The following is a 15,723-nucleotide window of genomic DNA, read 5'->3' as shown; positions in this document are numbered from 1 at the left end:
CAAGTCTCTTCTTCAAAAAATATAATTGCAGCTACTAGGTTCAATACAACATATTGTCACTCACTTATCAGAAAGAATGATTTCAAATAGATCAGTTACTATAAGCTTCAATTTTTGATTAAAAGACTGGCTGATAATTTTGGAGCATGAAACCCTTAGCAGAGTACAACATTAGAGATTTTAGGATAGGATTCAAGGTATTAGATGACTGGGAAGAGGAGTTCTAGGAAGTAGGAAGTAGTTGCTGAAAAGAAAGGTTGGAAAAAAAACCCACAAACCATTTAACATATATCTCATGCCCTAGAAAGGGGGAATAAATTCATTCTTCTTCCTAATCTTTTCTGTTCCATATGTTCTCTGACCCAGGACAAAGAACTAAAGTGTATTTATACTAGAACCACAGTTTGATAAATTATTGCATTAAAAAAAAGACTTTTTATAAGCCATCTTTATTTAGCACCTTTGTCATACTGATTACATGGAAAAACATGTTCTAAGTTTATGGAATCAATGGGTTAAGGACTGAGGGGTGGAAAGGTTTAGAGAGGAATAAACTTAGGTTCAGGAAGGTTAAGTGATTTACCTAAAATCAGAGATGTAGTGAGTGGGAGTCACGATTCATACCCAAATTCTTCGACTCAGAACCTAACACTTTTAGACTGCTACCATAGGTAACCATTACAATTCAACTCAGTGGTAAATTGGTGGCCATCTGAATTCAGCCCACATTTTATTATCTTATCCAAAAAGATATCATAGAGAAAGCTGGTATATTCCTTACTAAAAATCAAGAAATACACTGCATACAACAATTTCCCCGATTTATCAAGCTACTAATTCAACAACAACAACAAAAAATAGAAATTTGTTTGGTAGTATGACACATAATCTAGAAATTCTTGTTTTAAGATTAATTTTATCAGGGCAGTTGGGTCGCACAGTGGATAGAGCACTGGCCTTGGAGTCAGGAGGACCTGAGTTCAAATCTGGCCTCAAACACTTAGTTACCTAGCTGTTTGACTTTGGTCAAGTCACTTAACCATACCACCTTTCAAAAAAAGGAAAAAGAAAATTTATTTTATCAGTATCTCTTAAAATATATGTATATAGCCTAATTTCCTCCTGCATTCATCCTTCTCTAAAATCTCCTGGAGAGCTATCATTGGATGCTGACATATTTATTTAAATAAGAAATATCCACCATTTAATGATGCTTAAAGATTATTTCTAGGAATCAATATCAAGTTTCCTCATCTATAGCTAGTTTGGAGTTCCACATTTTTCCAACTATATAAACTTTGACATTTTCCCTCTCCCAACTCTTCTACCTTTGTGGTTTCTCAAAAATTAAATATAGTAGCATCAAATTTCTATTTCTTTAGATTTCTTATCATAGGCCTTCATTATTTAGGTTTAAAAATAAGACAAATATAAATCTAAAGAAGATTTCAGAGATCACTGAGTACATCAATCTCAGATAGAAACCAAAAGGAGTGATTTGCCTAGTTACATAGTTCATCAGTAAGGGATGGAGGATTTTAACTCAAGTTCTCTAACTTCAAATTCAGTGCTTTTTTTTAACTGCACTTCTTTGCGTGCATGGGAATCACTGCTAAACAGCATCCATAGTAATTACTGGGAAGATTTTACTTCATATTTTATATACCCTGGCAAGCTCTAACCACACGAAGTATTTGGGAGTGACAAAATTAAAAGTGGATTCACCCCACCCCCACCCCACCTCCTCCCCACCATGGCAGTGCTAATATTGTTCCACAATAGTCTGAAGGTGAAAATTCTTGTACGGAATTAGCAGATGATTCTTTCACTTTGTCTCTGGTTAGCTGTCAATCAGCGGGTCAAAATTATGTAAAAATGCGACTGCTGCTGCTTACAGCTAGCATTATAAAGACTTTTAAGGTTTACAAAATACTTTATTATTTAATTTTATCTGTACATTTGGGATTTGGGCACTATTACAATTTTCATTTTTTGTTGTTTGTTGAGTCATTTTTCAGTTGTGTTTGACTCTTCATGACTCCTTTTAAGGTTTCTTGGCAAAGATACTGGAGTGGTTTGCCCTTTCCCTACTCTAGCTCATTTTTATAGATGAGAACTGAAGCAGAGTTTAACTCACTTGACCAGGGTCATACATCTAATTAAAATCTGAGGCCAATTTGAACTCAAGCCTGGCACTCTACCTATTGAGCCTCCAAGCTGACCCCAATTCTCCTTTTACAGAGGCTGAGAGAAGTTAACTGACTCGCCCAAAGTTGCACAGCTATTAAATGTCAGAAATAGGATTTGAACTCTGATCTTCCTGGCTCTAAGTCTAGCATTGGCTCTACTCCTGCATCTGCCAGCCTCTCTGCCTCAGTTCTCATCTATAAAAATGAACTAGAGAAAGAAATGACAAATCACTCTAATATCTTTGCCAAGAAACCTTAAAAGGAGTCATGAAGAGGCAATGGACTGATAACTCAGCTAATTATATTAGTGGCAAGAAGAAGAGGCAATAAAGCGATAGCATTTAATTTTTAATTTTTTTAACATGTTAAAAATTAATTCTAAGGCTCTTAAGTACAAAATTACTGTATAAAGTCCTGTACTTTTTGTGGTATAAGAAGGCTGCTTGTTACACTTATAGGTAGTCTGTCAAAATATAACGGATATTACACCGAATAAGGTACTTTCGTAAAGTTATTTTCTTCATTCTTGTAACATTATTGCTGTGCAAAATACAATGATAAAAACACAAAAAATGTTATTTTTAATAAAGATTACTATATGCTTCAGGCATCAATTAAAGAAAAACATCAAACATTCCAAAACAAATCTACTTAAAAAATAATGGGAGCTGTTAAATAAAGGATGGAGGTTACCAGAAAAGATGACAGGAAAATCAGGGTTTGCTTAGTAAAAATTTCTAATTATAAAACTACAATATTTAAAAAAATAAAGATCGAGAAAGAAAATCAATAGCAGCAAAGGGATCTGCTAAATACAAAGTTTAATCAGTTTGATTAAATTTCAGTTTATCTAAAGAATTATGAAATTTAAATTCCAAGCCTTTGTAATTATTTGTAATTATTCTCCATACATTAAATATCACAAAATAGGCCACTTGAAAGAGCTAAATTTACCAAATTTATAAGACCCTGATTACTTAATTTTAACATTGTTCTTCTCCAGATAATTTTTCCCTCACTTTCCAAATCACTTACTTAATTATTCCTCATTTAATAAATATTCCTAGAACAAATTTTGTTGACCACAAAATTTCAAGATTGTACAATTCAACCACCCTCCACACTTTATGGAAGAGTTAAAGCAACTAAGTAAATTGCATAAGGTTACAGAGCTAATTAGAATTAGTTCCAGAGGTAGAATTTAAACCTAAAATCTCCTGGCTCCTAGTTGAAGAATCTTTTCACAGCCTTACCTGGTCTTCAACATACACTTAACAAGCACTTATTCTGTTAAGACAAGGGCAAAGTATGCTAGTCACCTGAAGATGATGGTTTCAGTAACTTCTCTGAGGTATCTACTTTCACCTGAAGTACTGGGTAGAAATTTTGGTAATTATTCTTTCATTTTTTTGTTATGACTGACTATTCACTGAAAGGTCAAATACTGAAATTAAAACTGAAATACTTAGCCACATAATGAGAAAAAAGAATTCACTGGAAAAGATTCTGCTATTGGGAAGGATTGAAGGCAAAAGGAAAAGGGGAAGGCAGAGGATAATACAGATGGATAATGTCATAGAAACAACAAAGATGAGCTTGAACAGATTTTGAGAAATAGTAGAGAATAGAAGGTCTGGCATAGTGTGGTCCATGGGGGTCACATGAACAGCTGGACAGTTAAAACAACAATAACAAATAATTCTGGTCATGGCAAATAAGGGAATTTGCTTTACTTGATTATGAGTATTTGTTAAAAAAAAAGAGATTTAAATTTTTTTGTTGTTGCTATTAATGGGGGCTGAAGAAATTGAAAGGAGAAAATAAAATCTTAAAGACAAAAAACTCTGACTCTGACCTGTAAGGAAGAGAATACAAATAACTGGCACATATTGTGAAGAGCAAAGACCAATTATAAATGTGGAAAGCCAGAGATCACTTCTTCTTGGAGGGATCAAGGAAGAGCTTATCAAGGAAAACATTTAACCTGAAAAAAATATTTCAACAGATATAGACAAAGAGGCACTCTATCCTAAATATGAGGGGATTACTTGGCAAAAATAACAACAAATATAGTTATGCCAGAGGCTGTATAATGATGTAGACTTTTATATTTTATGCTAATATGGCCTTTTTTAATATTATCAACATAATCTTAATATATTTTACCTTGTTATCTTCCTTATAGGATAAAGAAAATTTTTAAAAAGAATGAGAATCCAAGTTGAATTCAATTTATAACATCTTTTAGTTTTTAACATTTGAACATAAATTTAAGCCAAAAGGCATGAAACAAAAGTTCAATAAGTGTTTTGAGAATCAAGTATATTCTCAGCAAACAGGTGGCAGAGATTAAGTGAGAAATGAGGTACATATTTTCATAAATGGTGAATATATTGATGATGTGTTTTCTTTAACTGTGTTTATTTCTTACAAGGGAGGTTTTTGGGGGTGGGAAGGAGAGAGGAGAGTTATTAGAAAGGAACAGTGATCTCAAAATAAACAAAAAAAATTTATTTAAAAATCAGAATTAAAATGATCATTTAAAAACATTAGAATGACATTTTGAAGTACCATACAAGTAGCTAGCTTTTTGTGGACTAGACCCAAGGAACTGGGGAAAAGTCATCAAAATAAAGAAGTACAATAAGTTTCAATGTAGTTTGTCTTTTGTGTTTTTTTTTTCCAAAATTTAAAAATTCCAAACAAATGTTGGTGATCTTTTGACACATATACCAGAGACCAGCAGGATAAATGGGTTTGCCAATAGTATAAGCTGAGTGGTAAAATGTAAGAGGGGCATGGTGTACATAGAATCCAATGAGCATAGAGGCAATAGCTTGTGTATTTTGGTAGCTCTTCTCATGTCTAGCATATAAGAGGCACAACGTATGTTGGGGCAGAAAGCCTGTGCTACTGCTGTTCTAACCGAAGCATCTGTTTTTACCTCAAAGTGCTGAGAATGTGCCTGGACTGCTAAAAATTTAAGAATCATTTTCCCAGACTTTGCCCTCCTCACCAAAGGAGAGATGGGCAAATTACATATGAATCTTATCACTTAAAGTAGTAGCCACTTTCAAAAGTCCCCTCATTAAGCAAGGAATAGGGTGGCATCTAGGAAAAAAGTTTGTTGAAAACAATTAAAAACAACACATGCAAAAACACTTCTGAAGTAGCCAAGTGGATAGAGTACCAGACGTGGAATATGGAAGACTCATCTTCCTGAGTTCAAATCTGGTCTCATACACTTATTAGCTTTTTGACCCTGGGCAAGTCACTTAACCCTATTACCTCAGTTTCCTCATCTGTAAAATGAGCTAGAGAAGGAAATGGAGAATCAATTGAGTATTTTTTGCCAAGAAAGTCCTAAATGGGGTCATGAAGAGTCAGAAACAACTGAAAACAACTGAACATCAAAGAGGAAGTTAAACATGGACTTTAATGTCCATAAATACCTCAGGACAAATGTATTCAAAGGGGTCTATGCAGACACACACCCACACACATACAGACTTCCAGTTTCTTATACAAAAGAAAAATTTTTATCAATAGAGTATTTTTATCAGTGGTTACTTACTAGACAAGCTCCTAGGTTATAACTAACCATTAAAAGTTATTTTAATTATCAGTAACTTTGTTACTGGTTATTTTGGTTGTTTGGTTCATCAAATATAGAGTTCAAAGAATACTGGATGGCATCAAAAGACCTAAATTCTTAGCCTCGATTCCACAATTAACTATATGATCTGAGGCAAGTTAAGCAGCAAGGGGAATCTGAATCATCTATATGAGCAATTATGAGGGAATGAGATAGCAATCTTCAAGTATGTAAAGACCTGTCAAGGCAGAAGAGTGATTAAGAAACAAAAGACAGAAGTTGTAGAATTCAATGTAAGGAAAAAACTTCCTAACCATAAAAACTGTCCAAAAAGTGGAACAGCATGTAGTAGGTTTACCTCTTTATAGGTCTTCAAGCAAAGACTAAAAAACTACTTTTGTAATAATGGGGCATGTGGTTCAGATTTTGGTTGGGCTTTATTCCCCTCTACAAACTTACAAAGTGTCCTTTTGGATTCAAAAACAGAAAATAGGAATAATAAGTTTTTACAGTTTACAATTCCCCTTTGGTCTTGGGCTTGTTTTCATATGGTTTAATCTAGTAATCATTATTCCAGTTTAGCAAGAGAAAACAGAGTACTGAAAAACTGTCATTAACATCACAAATTCCAAAGATATCCAATAGTATATGTGTACATACGAAGGATGATTTTCTAATTTAAAAGTGCATGTCTATGGGATGGCAGAATAATATTGAATTCAGGAGACCTTAGTTCCAGTATAGGCTCTAACACTTAGTAGTTGATTAAAGATATGACCCTGTCAAGTCACATGGCATCTGAAACTTAATTTCATAAAATAGCAAATGATTAGGATTGAAAGAAACCTTAGAGACTGCTAGGCCCAGGGTAGCTAGAACTCTACATCTAGAGTCAGGCAGTTCTGAAATCAAATCTAGCCTTAGATACTATTGGCTGTGTGATTCTGGGGAAGTGACTTTTACCTCTGTTTGACTTGATTTCCTGAGCTATAAATAGGGGATAAGGGCAGCTAACTCCCAAGGTTGTTGTAAAGGATCAAAATGAGATAATATATGTAAAAAGTTACATGGGCTGTAATAGGGACTATTAAGTCAGTTCCTATCCTCATCAGTTCCTATCCTCAGGGAGTTTAAAATTTACCTGGTTATTTTAGGTACTTAGATGGGTAAGGAAACAGAATCAAGGTTAAGTGACTTGTCTAGCAGGATAAAGCCAAAAGGCAGAAGAACTGGAATCCTCCATCACAGAGAGAGCTGGTCTTTAAACATTTACTAGCCTATTCCCGGACACAGCCTAAAGTGTTGTGTAGCAGAAGCGGAAGCCAGAGAATTGAGTTCTAGTTATAGGTTTGATCTTATGTAAGTGGCTAGCAGCGTGGCTTTGATACACAATCCCTAAAGGCTCCTTCTGCTGTAACCTTTATAATCCAGGCTAATAGGAGCTTCTTCATAAATGCTTGTTAAGGGGCAGCTAGGCGGCACAGTAGATAGAGCGCCGAGTTACCTGAGTTCAAATCCAGCCTCGGACACTTAATCATTACCTAGCCGCGTAGCCTCGGGCAAGCCACTGAACCCCACTGCCTTGCAAAAACTAAAATAAGTAAATAAATGCTTGTTAGGCCCTTGGCATCCTTTCCCTCCTCCTGCATGCCTTCGGGTCAGCCCACCTGGACACTAGAGACTGGGACTTGTGGAAATATCTATAAGTTGTGGTGGGGTAAGGCTCTGAGGGCCTGCCCGGCGTGGTTTGCACGAGGTCAGAGGTCACTCTGCGGACCCCAGCCCCTAGTAGCCGGGTGACCCTGGGCAAGTCCCTGGGCCAGTGGTGAGCATCAAATGGCATAGCAGTATGATACCCGCACCCCGGGTGGGCGCCGGGTGCCAGTAGCACGAGGCACTATTCCGGCTTCGAGTTGGCACAGCGCCCGCCCCTGGACGGCGCAGCGGGCCCCGGGGCACGGGGGGCCGCCGGGCCACAGCGGGGTGCCACCTCGCGGGTGTCCGGCCCCCCGCCCCCGCGCCCTCCCTCCGCGGCGGCCCCCCGCCCGCTCCGAGGCCGCCCGGCGGGGGAAGAGCGAAAGCCCCGGCGCCGAGCCGCGGCGGAGGCGGCCCGCGCTTACACACCCAGCAGGAGGCCGTCCATGTCAAAGAGCAGGTGCGTGACCGGCCTCGGCGGAGCTGCAGGAGCCGGCGAAGCCATGGTGCCCGCGGCCCGGGCCCGAGCGAGGCCGGGTCTCGTGGTTGGCGTGGGCGCAGAGGGGACGTGGGGGAGGGGCCCGGCCGGTGGCCCGAGAGGTCCCGCGCACGCGCACGCGCACGCGCCCTGGGGAGACTTCGCCGCCCCCCCCCCCCGCCTCCGCATCGGGGCTGGAGGGGGAGGGGCGCGAGCGAGCCGGCGCGCCGGAGGCGCCGCGCGCGCTAACGTGGGTGTGTGCCGTGCCTCGCTTCCGGCCTCGATCCCGGAGCCGCGGAGCACGCGCAGATCGAGCCCCCCGCCGGGACGTTTTCGCAGGGCTCCATTCATCGCCTCGGCTGCGGGGAGGGGGGAGGGCAGAAGAGCCAGCAGCTGGGGGTCCCGATGGGAGGCTGAGGAGCGCTGCCCGAAGGAGGGTGGGGGGCAGGGCAGTCACTGTCAGGTGACCTCAAGGCTCGCTTGGGGCTGATGGCATTTGCCACCTCGGTCGAGTAGCGGAGGGAATCAACTGGTCGCCCTAAAGATCAGATCGCCCAGGGCTACATTCAGGTGCCACTTGCTTCTGGTTTGGGGTGGGGCTTTTTTTTTTTTTGGTTGGGTTTTTTTTTGTTTGTTTTTTTTGGCACCCCGCCCGGCTCCCGGCTGTTGCTAAAACCCGAAGTGGAGCCTCAGTCTGGAATCATGGTGTGCTCTGCGGCCAGCCAGTGGGGCATGGGCACAGTCCGGGCTGGTTTGGGTGGCAAGGAGGAAACGTCTGGGTTATTTTAGGTATGATTTATTGAAGACAGATCTGAAGTCTCCCGCACTCCTGTCTTCTGTACCAGGCTTCATCATGAGTGTCAAGTAAGGCTGACATTTTTTTTTCCATAGTGCATTTTTAAATAAAATGGAATCAAATAAAATCAGAGAACAGATGATTAGGGGAAGAAAATACACTAATGAAGTGTTTAATGTTAGAGAACTGCAATTCAAATTTCTGTTGTTAAGGGAGCTTTATTGTATTTGGTGCCATCTTTTGCTGCAATTAAAAAAAACCTATTATAAATAACCGCATTACCTTTTAAAGCCCTAATCACATCTCATCGGTTGTTTTCTATCCCAGTGTTTCTTCCCCTTCCCTCTTTTTAAATGTATCATGAAAAGCACAATGTTGGCCTAGATATAAAATACAGTAATATGCTTGTACTGTGTTTCTGTTTTGTGTTTTGTGTGTCTTATTTTTTTTAAGTGGTATTTTACATACATTCACAAATAGATGGATAGTTAATATCAGGGACATTCGATCAGGATTGGGTTTTTTGTGACATCATTTTTTCAGAAGAGATCTTGCAAAAACTGAAAAGCATTAAATAAAAACACAAGACAATAGTATGCAGTATAATTCCTTGCAGGACAGTTTTTTTTTTAACAACAAAAAAACCGATTGACCCTAATCCAGAGCAATAAACATAAAAAAGCAGTAAATGAAAAAAAAAAAACTATGTTAAGATTTATGATGCATGCCCCCTAACTGTTCCTGTCTATCAGTATTGTATTGCAAATGACATTGTTGAAAGATATTGAGATTAAATTACTAAAATGCATATTTTAGGGTTAAGCATACTCAAAATCTCAGTGATTTCATTGATGTGGGCCTCCCTTCCAGTGATACAGCTCCCACAACCTACCCATCCCATTCAATTCCCATGTCCTTATCCACCATGTCAATATGTTAAATACCTTCCTCATTTTCTTTTAATTGCTCAAGCATATCATTGGAACACACAGCCTGTTTGTCAGTCATCCCTCACTATATGACAAACCCATCTTTTCCCACTCATGTATTTTATTTGATGACATTTTCCACTTTGGTTCACCTTTGTGTTTTTTACAATTCACTATATCCTGTTCCCAGTCAACAAATGTCTCTTCATTGATGATCCCTTTGATGATTCATTTGAGGATTCTTTGGAGATCATGGTGTTCCAAGACTATAGCATTCTAAAAGAATCCAAATTAAAAATCTTCCTGAAACCATAAAACCTTTGTACAGAGATCTGAGAATGTTTCCCATGGCAACAATATCACCTCTTTGTTGCTCATTTGACAGGTAAAAGCCATGTCCTTGTAAGAGAAATGGGAATAACCAGAACTAAAGTTCTCAATCACAGTACTAGCTTAAGCGCAACTGTTTGCCCAGATTGTTAGTGACTGGTGTTTGGAAAGGAAAACAGATTGTTCTACTACAGCTCTTTCTTCTACCGGATCCTTAATGTCATTTCAAGGACCACTGGAAAGTTGTAGATATGTATAGCAATAAATTGGCATGCTTGATAATGCCAGAACACACTTGTGTACAAGAACTACTCCATGGCTGCGGTTTATCATCCTTGCATTGTTGTTGCAACTTCATTTTGATGAGTAGCACTTGAGAAAGGAGCAATAAGTTCATTACATTTTAAGGATATAAGGGGGTCAGGAATGATGGTTTGCAATGATAAGGCCACCAAGCCAACTGCAGTTGATATGAATTAGAATTATAGGGTCAGAAGAAATCTTAAAGATTTTCCTCAGGTTCCATGACCTCCATCCTATGTATCACCATCCCACCTCACTAGGGTGGTTGCACCTAACAAAACTCACCCTCCCAAATCCTGAACCATGATTTTTCCCACCAAGAAACAATTTGTGCCCTTCTGCCTCTTCCATTCCTTTCCTTATTCCTGCTGAGCATGCTTGTTGCCCCTAGTGGAATCTCTACCAATTCAGTCTTGTTTTCTTCATGTTCTGAATTTATTCTTTTCCCTTTGCAATTTTGATCATAGTAAGCCAAGTCAACTAGGTACTGTCTGCTATCCCTGAATCCCTTACCCCACAGAATTGCAGAGTCAAGGACTTTTAAATAAAAACTGAGGGAAAGTGATGGGCCTTACTGAAAGCTACTTAATGTGGATCTAAAGTCAAAGACCTCAGACTGATAGAGGCTGGATGTTGGAATAAAGAGGAGATTCTAGTCTAGCAAGTTCACCCAAGGATATACAATCCTTCTGTTGTTACAGAGTCCATAATTCCAGAACACCTGTCTTATCCATTCCTCCCCATTAGCATCTCAACCAAACACCTTTTCTGTTCCTACTCCCAAGATACAGAGTGCTTCCATAAACCAGTTGATCAGGTGCACTGCTAATTCATGTTCTTTAACCACTGCTGGACACACACTACAAATTGATTTCCAACCTTCTTAAGGAAGTGCCTCAAATCTCCCCTCTTTCCCACAGCCCTAACTGCCTTCCAATTTTCTTTCATTGAATTAGTAAGCTTTCTAGTTTAATTGGGGGGGGGGGTTGAAGTTATTTGTTATAAACTCCATCATAACTCCTGTTCACTTCAAAACTTCTTGATGTTCTCACTCATCATCTCCTTTACCCCCAACCTAAGAGATGACTTCCTATCCATCACCTTGAAACTCTGCCATTGTCTTCTTGAATCCATTACATCTGGTCCCCCTCCGGGACTATTCGCCTCTTCACAAATAATTCATATCTACCCCTAGCTTCTCCTCAAAAAAAAAAAAGAAATACATCTTCAATCTTTCCCTCTCTTCTAGTTCTTTTTCTGACTACAGATACGTTCAGGTCTCTAGTCTTGAAACTTGAGCAAACATAATGGAGAATAGAAACAAATAGAAACAAAGACACAAGGGAGAAACCCTTCAGCCCTATCAATCCCCTTAAACTAGTTCCTTGTTTGAATGGGAGTTCTTTGTTAAAGATATGACATCTTTTGTATTTGTATTTTCGATATTGACAAATAGGAGATGCTTAATAAAAGTTGATTGATTATACAATTCAGAAAGTTGAGAAGATCCTATGAAATGATTAAATAAATTGCTATATAAATATTGCCTAACATCACTCCTCCACTTTGCTGCTAAACTTTTAGAAAAAGTAGTCTACACTCATTTTCTTCCATTTATTGTTAAAACTCCCTGTAATCTGTTCATGCTTTTCTACTTAGTGGGGCAACGGGAATGATGATGACCCTGGGAAGGAGATAGTGGAAACAAAAAAGAACTAGGAAATATCAGTGACCCCTAATCCAAGGGCAAACAGTGAATCCAGAAGAGAAAGAGGTAATGAACAATGTCACAGACTACAAACAGTCCACAGGATCATAGACTTTGAGTTACAAGAATCTTTAAATGACATTTAGTCCATTTTACAGGTGAAGAAAAAGTCCAAGGAGAAATAATTTTCTCTCTCTCTCTCTCTCTCTCTCTCTCTCTCAATCGATGATTCCTTAATTGTCAATCTAATCACCCTTTCCCTTCAATCTTTATCCTTTTGGGACAGAGAAAAGTACACTAGATATATGCAGTAAGAGTAATGGAGTTCAAAGTCTGGCTCAGAATACTTTATATTTTTGTGACTTGGAGAATTTGATTTAATCTGTAAAACTAGAGCGTTGAATTAAATGTCTTTTAATGATCCTTCCATTTCAAAATCTGTGATGTTGTGATTTCTCTGCAGTCTTTGACACTTTTATTACTTCTCTTTATACTTATCTTTTTCCTTGAATACTCTGGGTACTATTTTTTTATTGGACATGGAACTTTCCTATATCAAAAGGTTATGAGAGGGGCGGCTAGGTGGCGCAATGGATAGAGTACTGATCCTGGAATCAGGAGGACCTGAGTTCAAATCCAGCCTCAGACACTTAATAATTACCTAGGTGTGTAGCCTTGGGCAAGCCACTTAACCCCATTGCCCAGCAAATAAAAAAAAGGTATGTGAACAAATTTAGAAAATGTATGTAAAGTGATTTACAACCTTTCAAATGTTGCATAAATGTGAATCTTACTTGCTGTTCTATTCCCCTAACAATCCTTTAAAACACAGCTCAAAGTTCATTTCTTTTGTGAAGACTTCGTGATACAAATTTCTTTCTACTCTGAAAGCCTAAGGCACATTACTCATCTGTTACTTATCATGCACAACCATATTGTCTTTGTTGTTTGTTTATATCTATTATGTTTTCAATAATTGACTTACAAATTATTCCAAACACCCACAGTCCTAGTTCAGAACAATATCCCCACACCAAAGTTATTGGCACACCTGATGCACCTCAGAACTATTCGCCCCCCCCCCTTATTTCCCTCAGCCAAGAGATTGAATGATATAGTGGAAAGAGTCTGGAATCAAGGGAATGCCTTCAAATACTGCCAGTGACACTGGACACCTGTGTGATTATGATCACTTAGTTTCCACATACTTCATTGTCCTCATCTATAAAGTAAGGAGGTTAGATAGCCTCATTCTATGTAGCTATGGTCCTAGGGACTTCATAATAACAGAAAACTATAGTGAGTACCCTAGGAGAACTTTAACAACATGAACAACCACAGGGAAGTCCTAGAACCTTCTAGACTGAGAATACCACATGATGACTTAAATTCTTTGACCAAAGAGTATCAGAAAGCCCTACTCAATAAATACAGGTTTCTATGGAGCAACTTAGTTGAGGAAGGAGCATTTAAGTTCCCAATTAATAACATCTCCCTTTATTAAAAAAAAAAGTCTTAGAGGTAGATTTAGTAAAGGGAACTTAGAGTAATGGAAGTTGCCTAGTCCCATGAAAACTAACACCTTTTTGGATTCTAAATCTCTGTAGCTGAGAGTTTGTAGTGGAAGTTAGAGGGATGTATCATCTAATATCTAATTGCTGGCCCTGATGGTGAGAAAGGTTTCTTTCCCTCGTCCTTATTCCCAACTCTGCACTGGTTTTTTCTTTCCCTTTTCCTTTATGATCTTTCCATTTCCTTCTCTCTGCTCTTTTGCCTCTACTTTTTTCCTCTCTTCATCTATTCCTTTATCTTTTTACTCTCCCTCTCCCTTTCTCTTGCCTCTCCCCATAGCACTCTCTAAAGCACAAATCCCACAGAAGTTGATCATTCATATCATGTTTCAAATGTTTTCTGCATCATCTTGTAGCAAATGTGCATTCACATATCATATTCACTATTTCTGCTGTGCAACTATCTGCCAGTTCATAGTATCCTTTGTGGATTGTTCATAACTCTCAATATTCATGATATTCCTTTTTAATTGACTGCTTTTTTATCAAAAAGACTAGAATTTTGTGTGTGTGTGTGTGTGTGTGTGTGTGTGTGTGTGTGTTATTACTGGAATCTTCTGGTATTCTGGTAAGTACTCAACTAGACCAGTTTGTGTAAAGTGAAAATTCTGAGAGTTATAATTAACAGTTGATTGGATCAGATTGATTATAACAGTAATGTGTGTGGTGCCATCTAATCATTATTCTCTATGCTCTTTAAGATATTTCCACAATTTGAAAACTATGAAATTGATTTTGGTAGAGAATTTTTATGGTTCAAAACTGACTTATAAAATCTAAAAAAAAAACAAATAAATTCTTCCTATTATTTAATGATATATTTTGCCATTATCTAAATTTTAAGTTTATAATAGTACCACGGAAGGCTGATTTGGAAACTTGGATTCAAATCCTACTTCTGAGATTTACCTTGGGTGTAATTTAAGCTCTTTGGACCTCAATTGTTGATCCTTAAAGTGATGAATTTAAAAACTCTAGGTTCAAAATGAATTAAATGATCTCTAAGCCCCCCCTTTTTAGCTCTAAATCTATGATACTATGATCTATTCTGGGCCTCCTAGAGTAGTCTGTAGCCACAGGTAGTGTTAATTGTGACCTATTTTTTTTTTGACCCAGCTGAAAATGTTGGATCTTAGAAATGGCCTTGGCAGCAAATGTGATATCAGAACTCCTATGTTTGAGCCTGAGCCCTATTGGAATTCATTTAACCTCTTTGCACTTGTCTTCAACTTTAAAATAAAATTTTACCCTACCTATATTATAATGTTATTGGTGGAAAACATTCTGTAAAACTGAGAAGCCTCTATAAATATGAGCTGCTATTTGTATCTGTGTGCAAGATCTGGAAACACTGTGAACACTTTATCTTGTTTTTCTTCTACCCTTCCCCTTAATAAGTCCTGATTCCATTTCTTGGTCAATACCTATCCAATTTCTTTTCTTTTTTTTTTTTAAGAGAATCCCCTTAGGTCTTTTAGGTGAGTGGATATGTGATTTACTAACTAGTATCTTATGAGGGGAAAAAATGAAGAATAATTAGGATTTAGACATGTAAACATATAAAATATTATTAAGTTATATAATTTTTTCAAATCATTTAAATATTCTAAGACTCTAAGATTATACATCCTATCCTGGAAAGAGCATGGGAGTAGTAGTCAGGAGAACTGGGGTTTTAGTTGCAATTTATACAGTTATTACCCAGATGACTCAAAGAGAGGGTGGTGACTTTATACAGTCCTCTGTCATTTAAATCCAGTTCATTTGACTGTCAGGGTATCACCCCTTTTGAGAGAAGGAGAATGAAAGACAAACAACAATACAATTGCTACCTCTATGACTTATCACTTGGCCTCTTTAGGCCTCAATTTCCTCCTTTGTGAATGGAAATTTGGATATATCCTCTCCAATTCTGAAATCTTAGGGACAAGAATAGGGCATTAAAGCAGTAGTTTAGAGAATTGTAAACTTGTGAACCAAAAGATTTAATTCAGTCTTGAAAAAAATATCTATAACTCCCAGAAAGTAATACATTAGGAGAATATTATTTAAATTCAATTGTCTAGATGATCTTAACATTTCCTCAAAGAAAAATCTTGAAGCAAATGTCCAGTAAGCCTTATTTGACA

The 15,723-nt window shown here is 38.1% G+C and overlaps 2 protein-coding genes across 3 annotated transcripts in view; one reads left to right on the top strand and one right to left on the bottom strand.

Annotated features, from left to right (window-relative positions):
• The window catches only part of LOC141506659 (pseudouridine-5'-phosphatase-like), a 174,149-nt gene extending 166,089 nt beyond the window's left edge, over positions 1 to 8,060 (bottom strand). The window contains exon 1 of the mRNA XM_074213613.1: positions 7,909 to 8,060. Coding sequence (XP_074069714.1) covers positions 7,909 to 7,984 — 76 coding nt within the window. The 5' untranslated portion in view covers positions 7,985 to 8,060. The remainder of the gene's footprint in view (positions 1 to 7,908) is intronic.
• A 326-nt stretch (positions 8,061 to 8,386) lies between these two features.
• Positions 8,387 to 15,723, top strand: part of STS (steroid sulfatase) — a 203,630-nt gene continuing 196,293 nt past the window's right edge. The window contains exon 1 of one of the 2 annotated variants that reach the window (XM_074213609.1): positions 8,387 to 8,527. Coding sequence is in view for 1 of the 2 variants with exons in the window: in XM_074213612.1 (XP_074069713.1) it covers positions 8,811 to 8,821 (11 nt within the window). In the remaining variant the exon portion in view is untranslated. Of the gene's footprint in view, positions 8,528 to 8,632; positions 8,822 to 15,723 lie in introns of those variants that run through there. The other variant, XM_074213612.1, reaches the window with a different exon arrangement.

Source organism: Macrotis lagotis, chromosome 1 (assembly GCF_037893015.1).
Source record: "Macrotis lagotis isolate mMagLag1 chromosome 1, bilby.v1.9.chrom.fasta, whole genome shotgun sequence".
Classification (NCBI taxonomy): Eukaryota; Metazoa; Chordata; class Mammalia; order Peramelemorphia; family Peramelidae; genus Macrotis; species Macrotis lagotis.
Note: the sequence above shows the minus strand (reverse complement) of the source record. Positions and strands in the feature narration are given on the sequence as shown.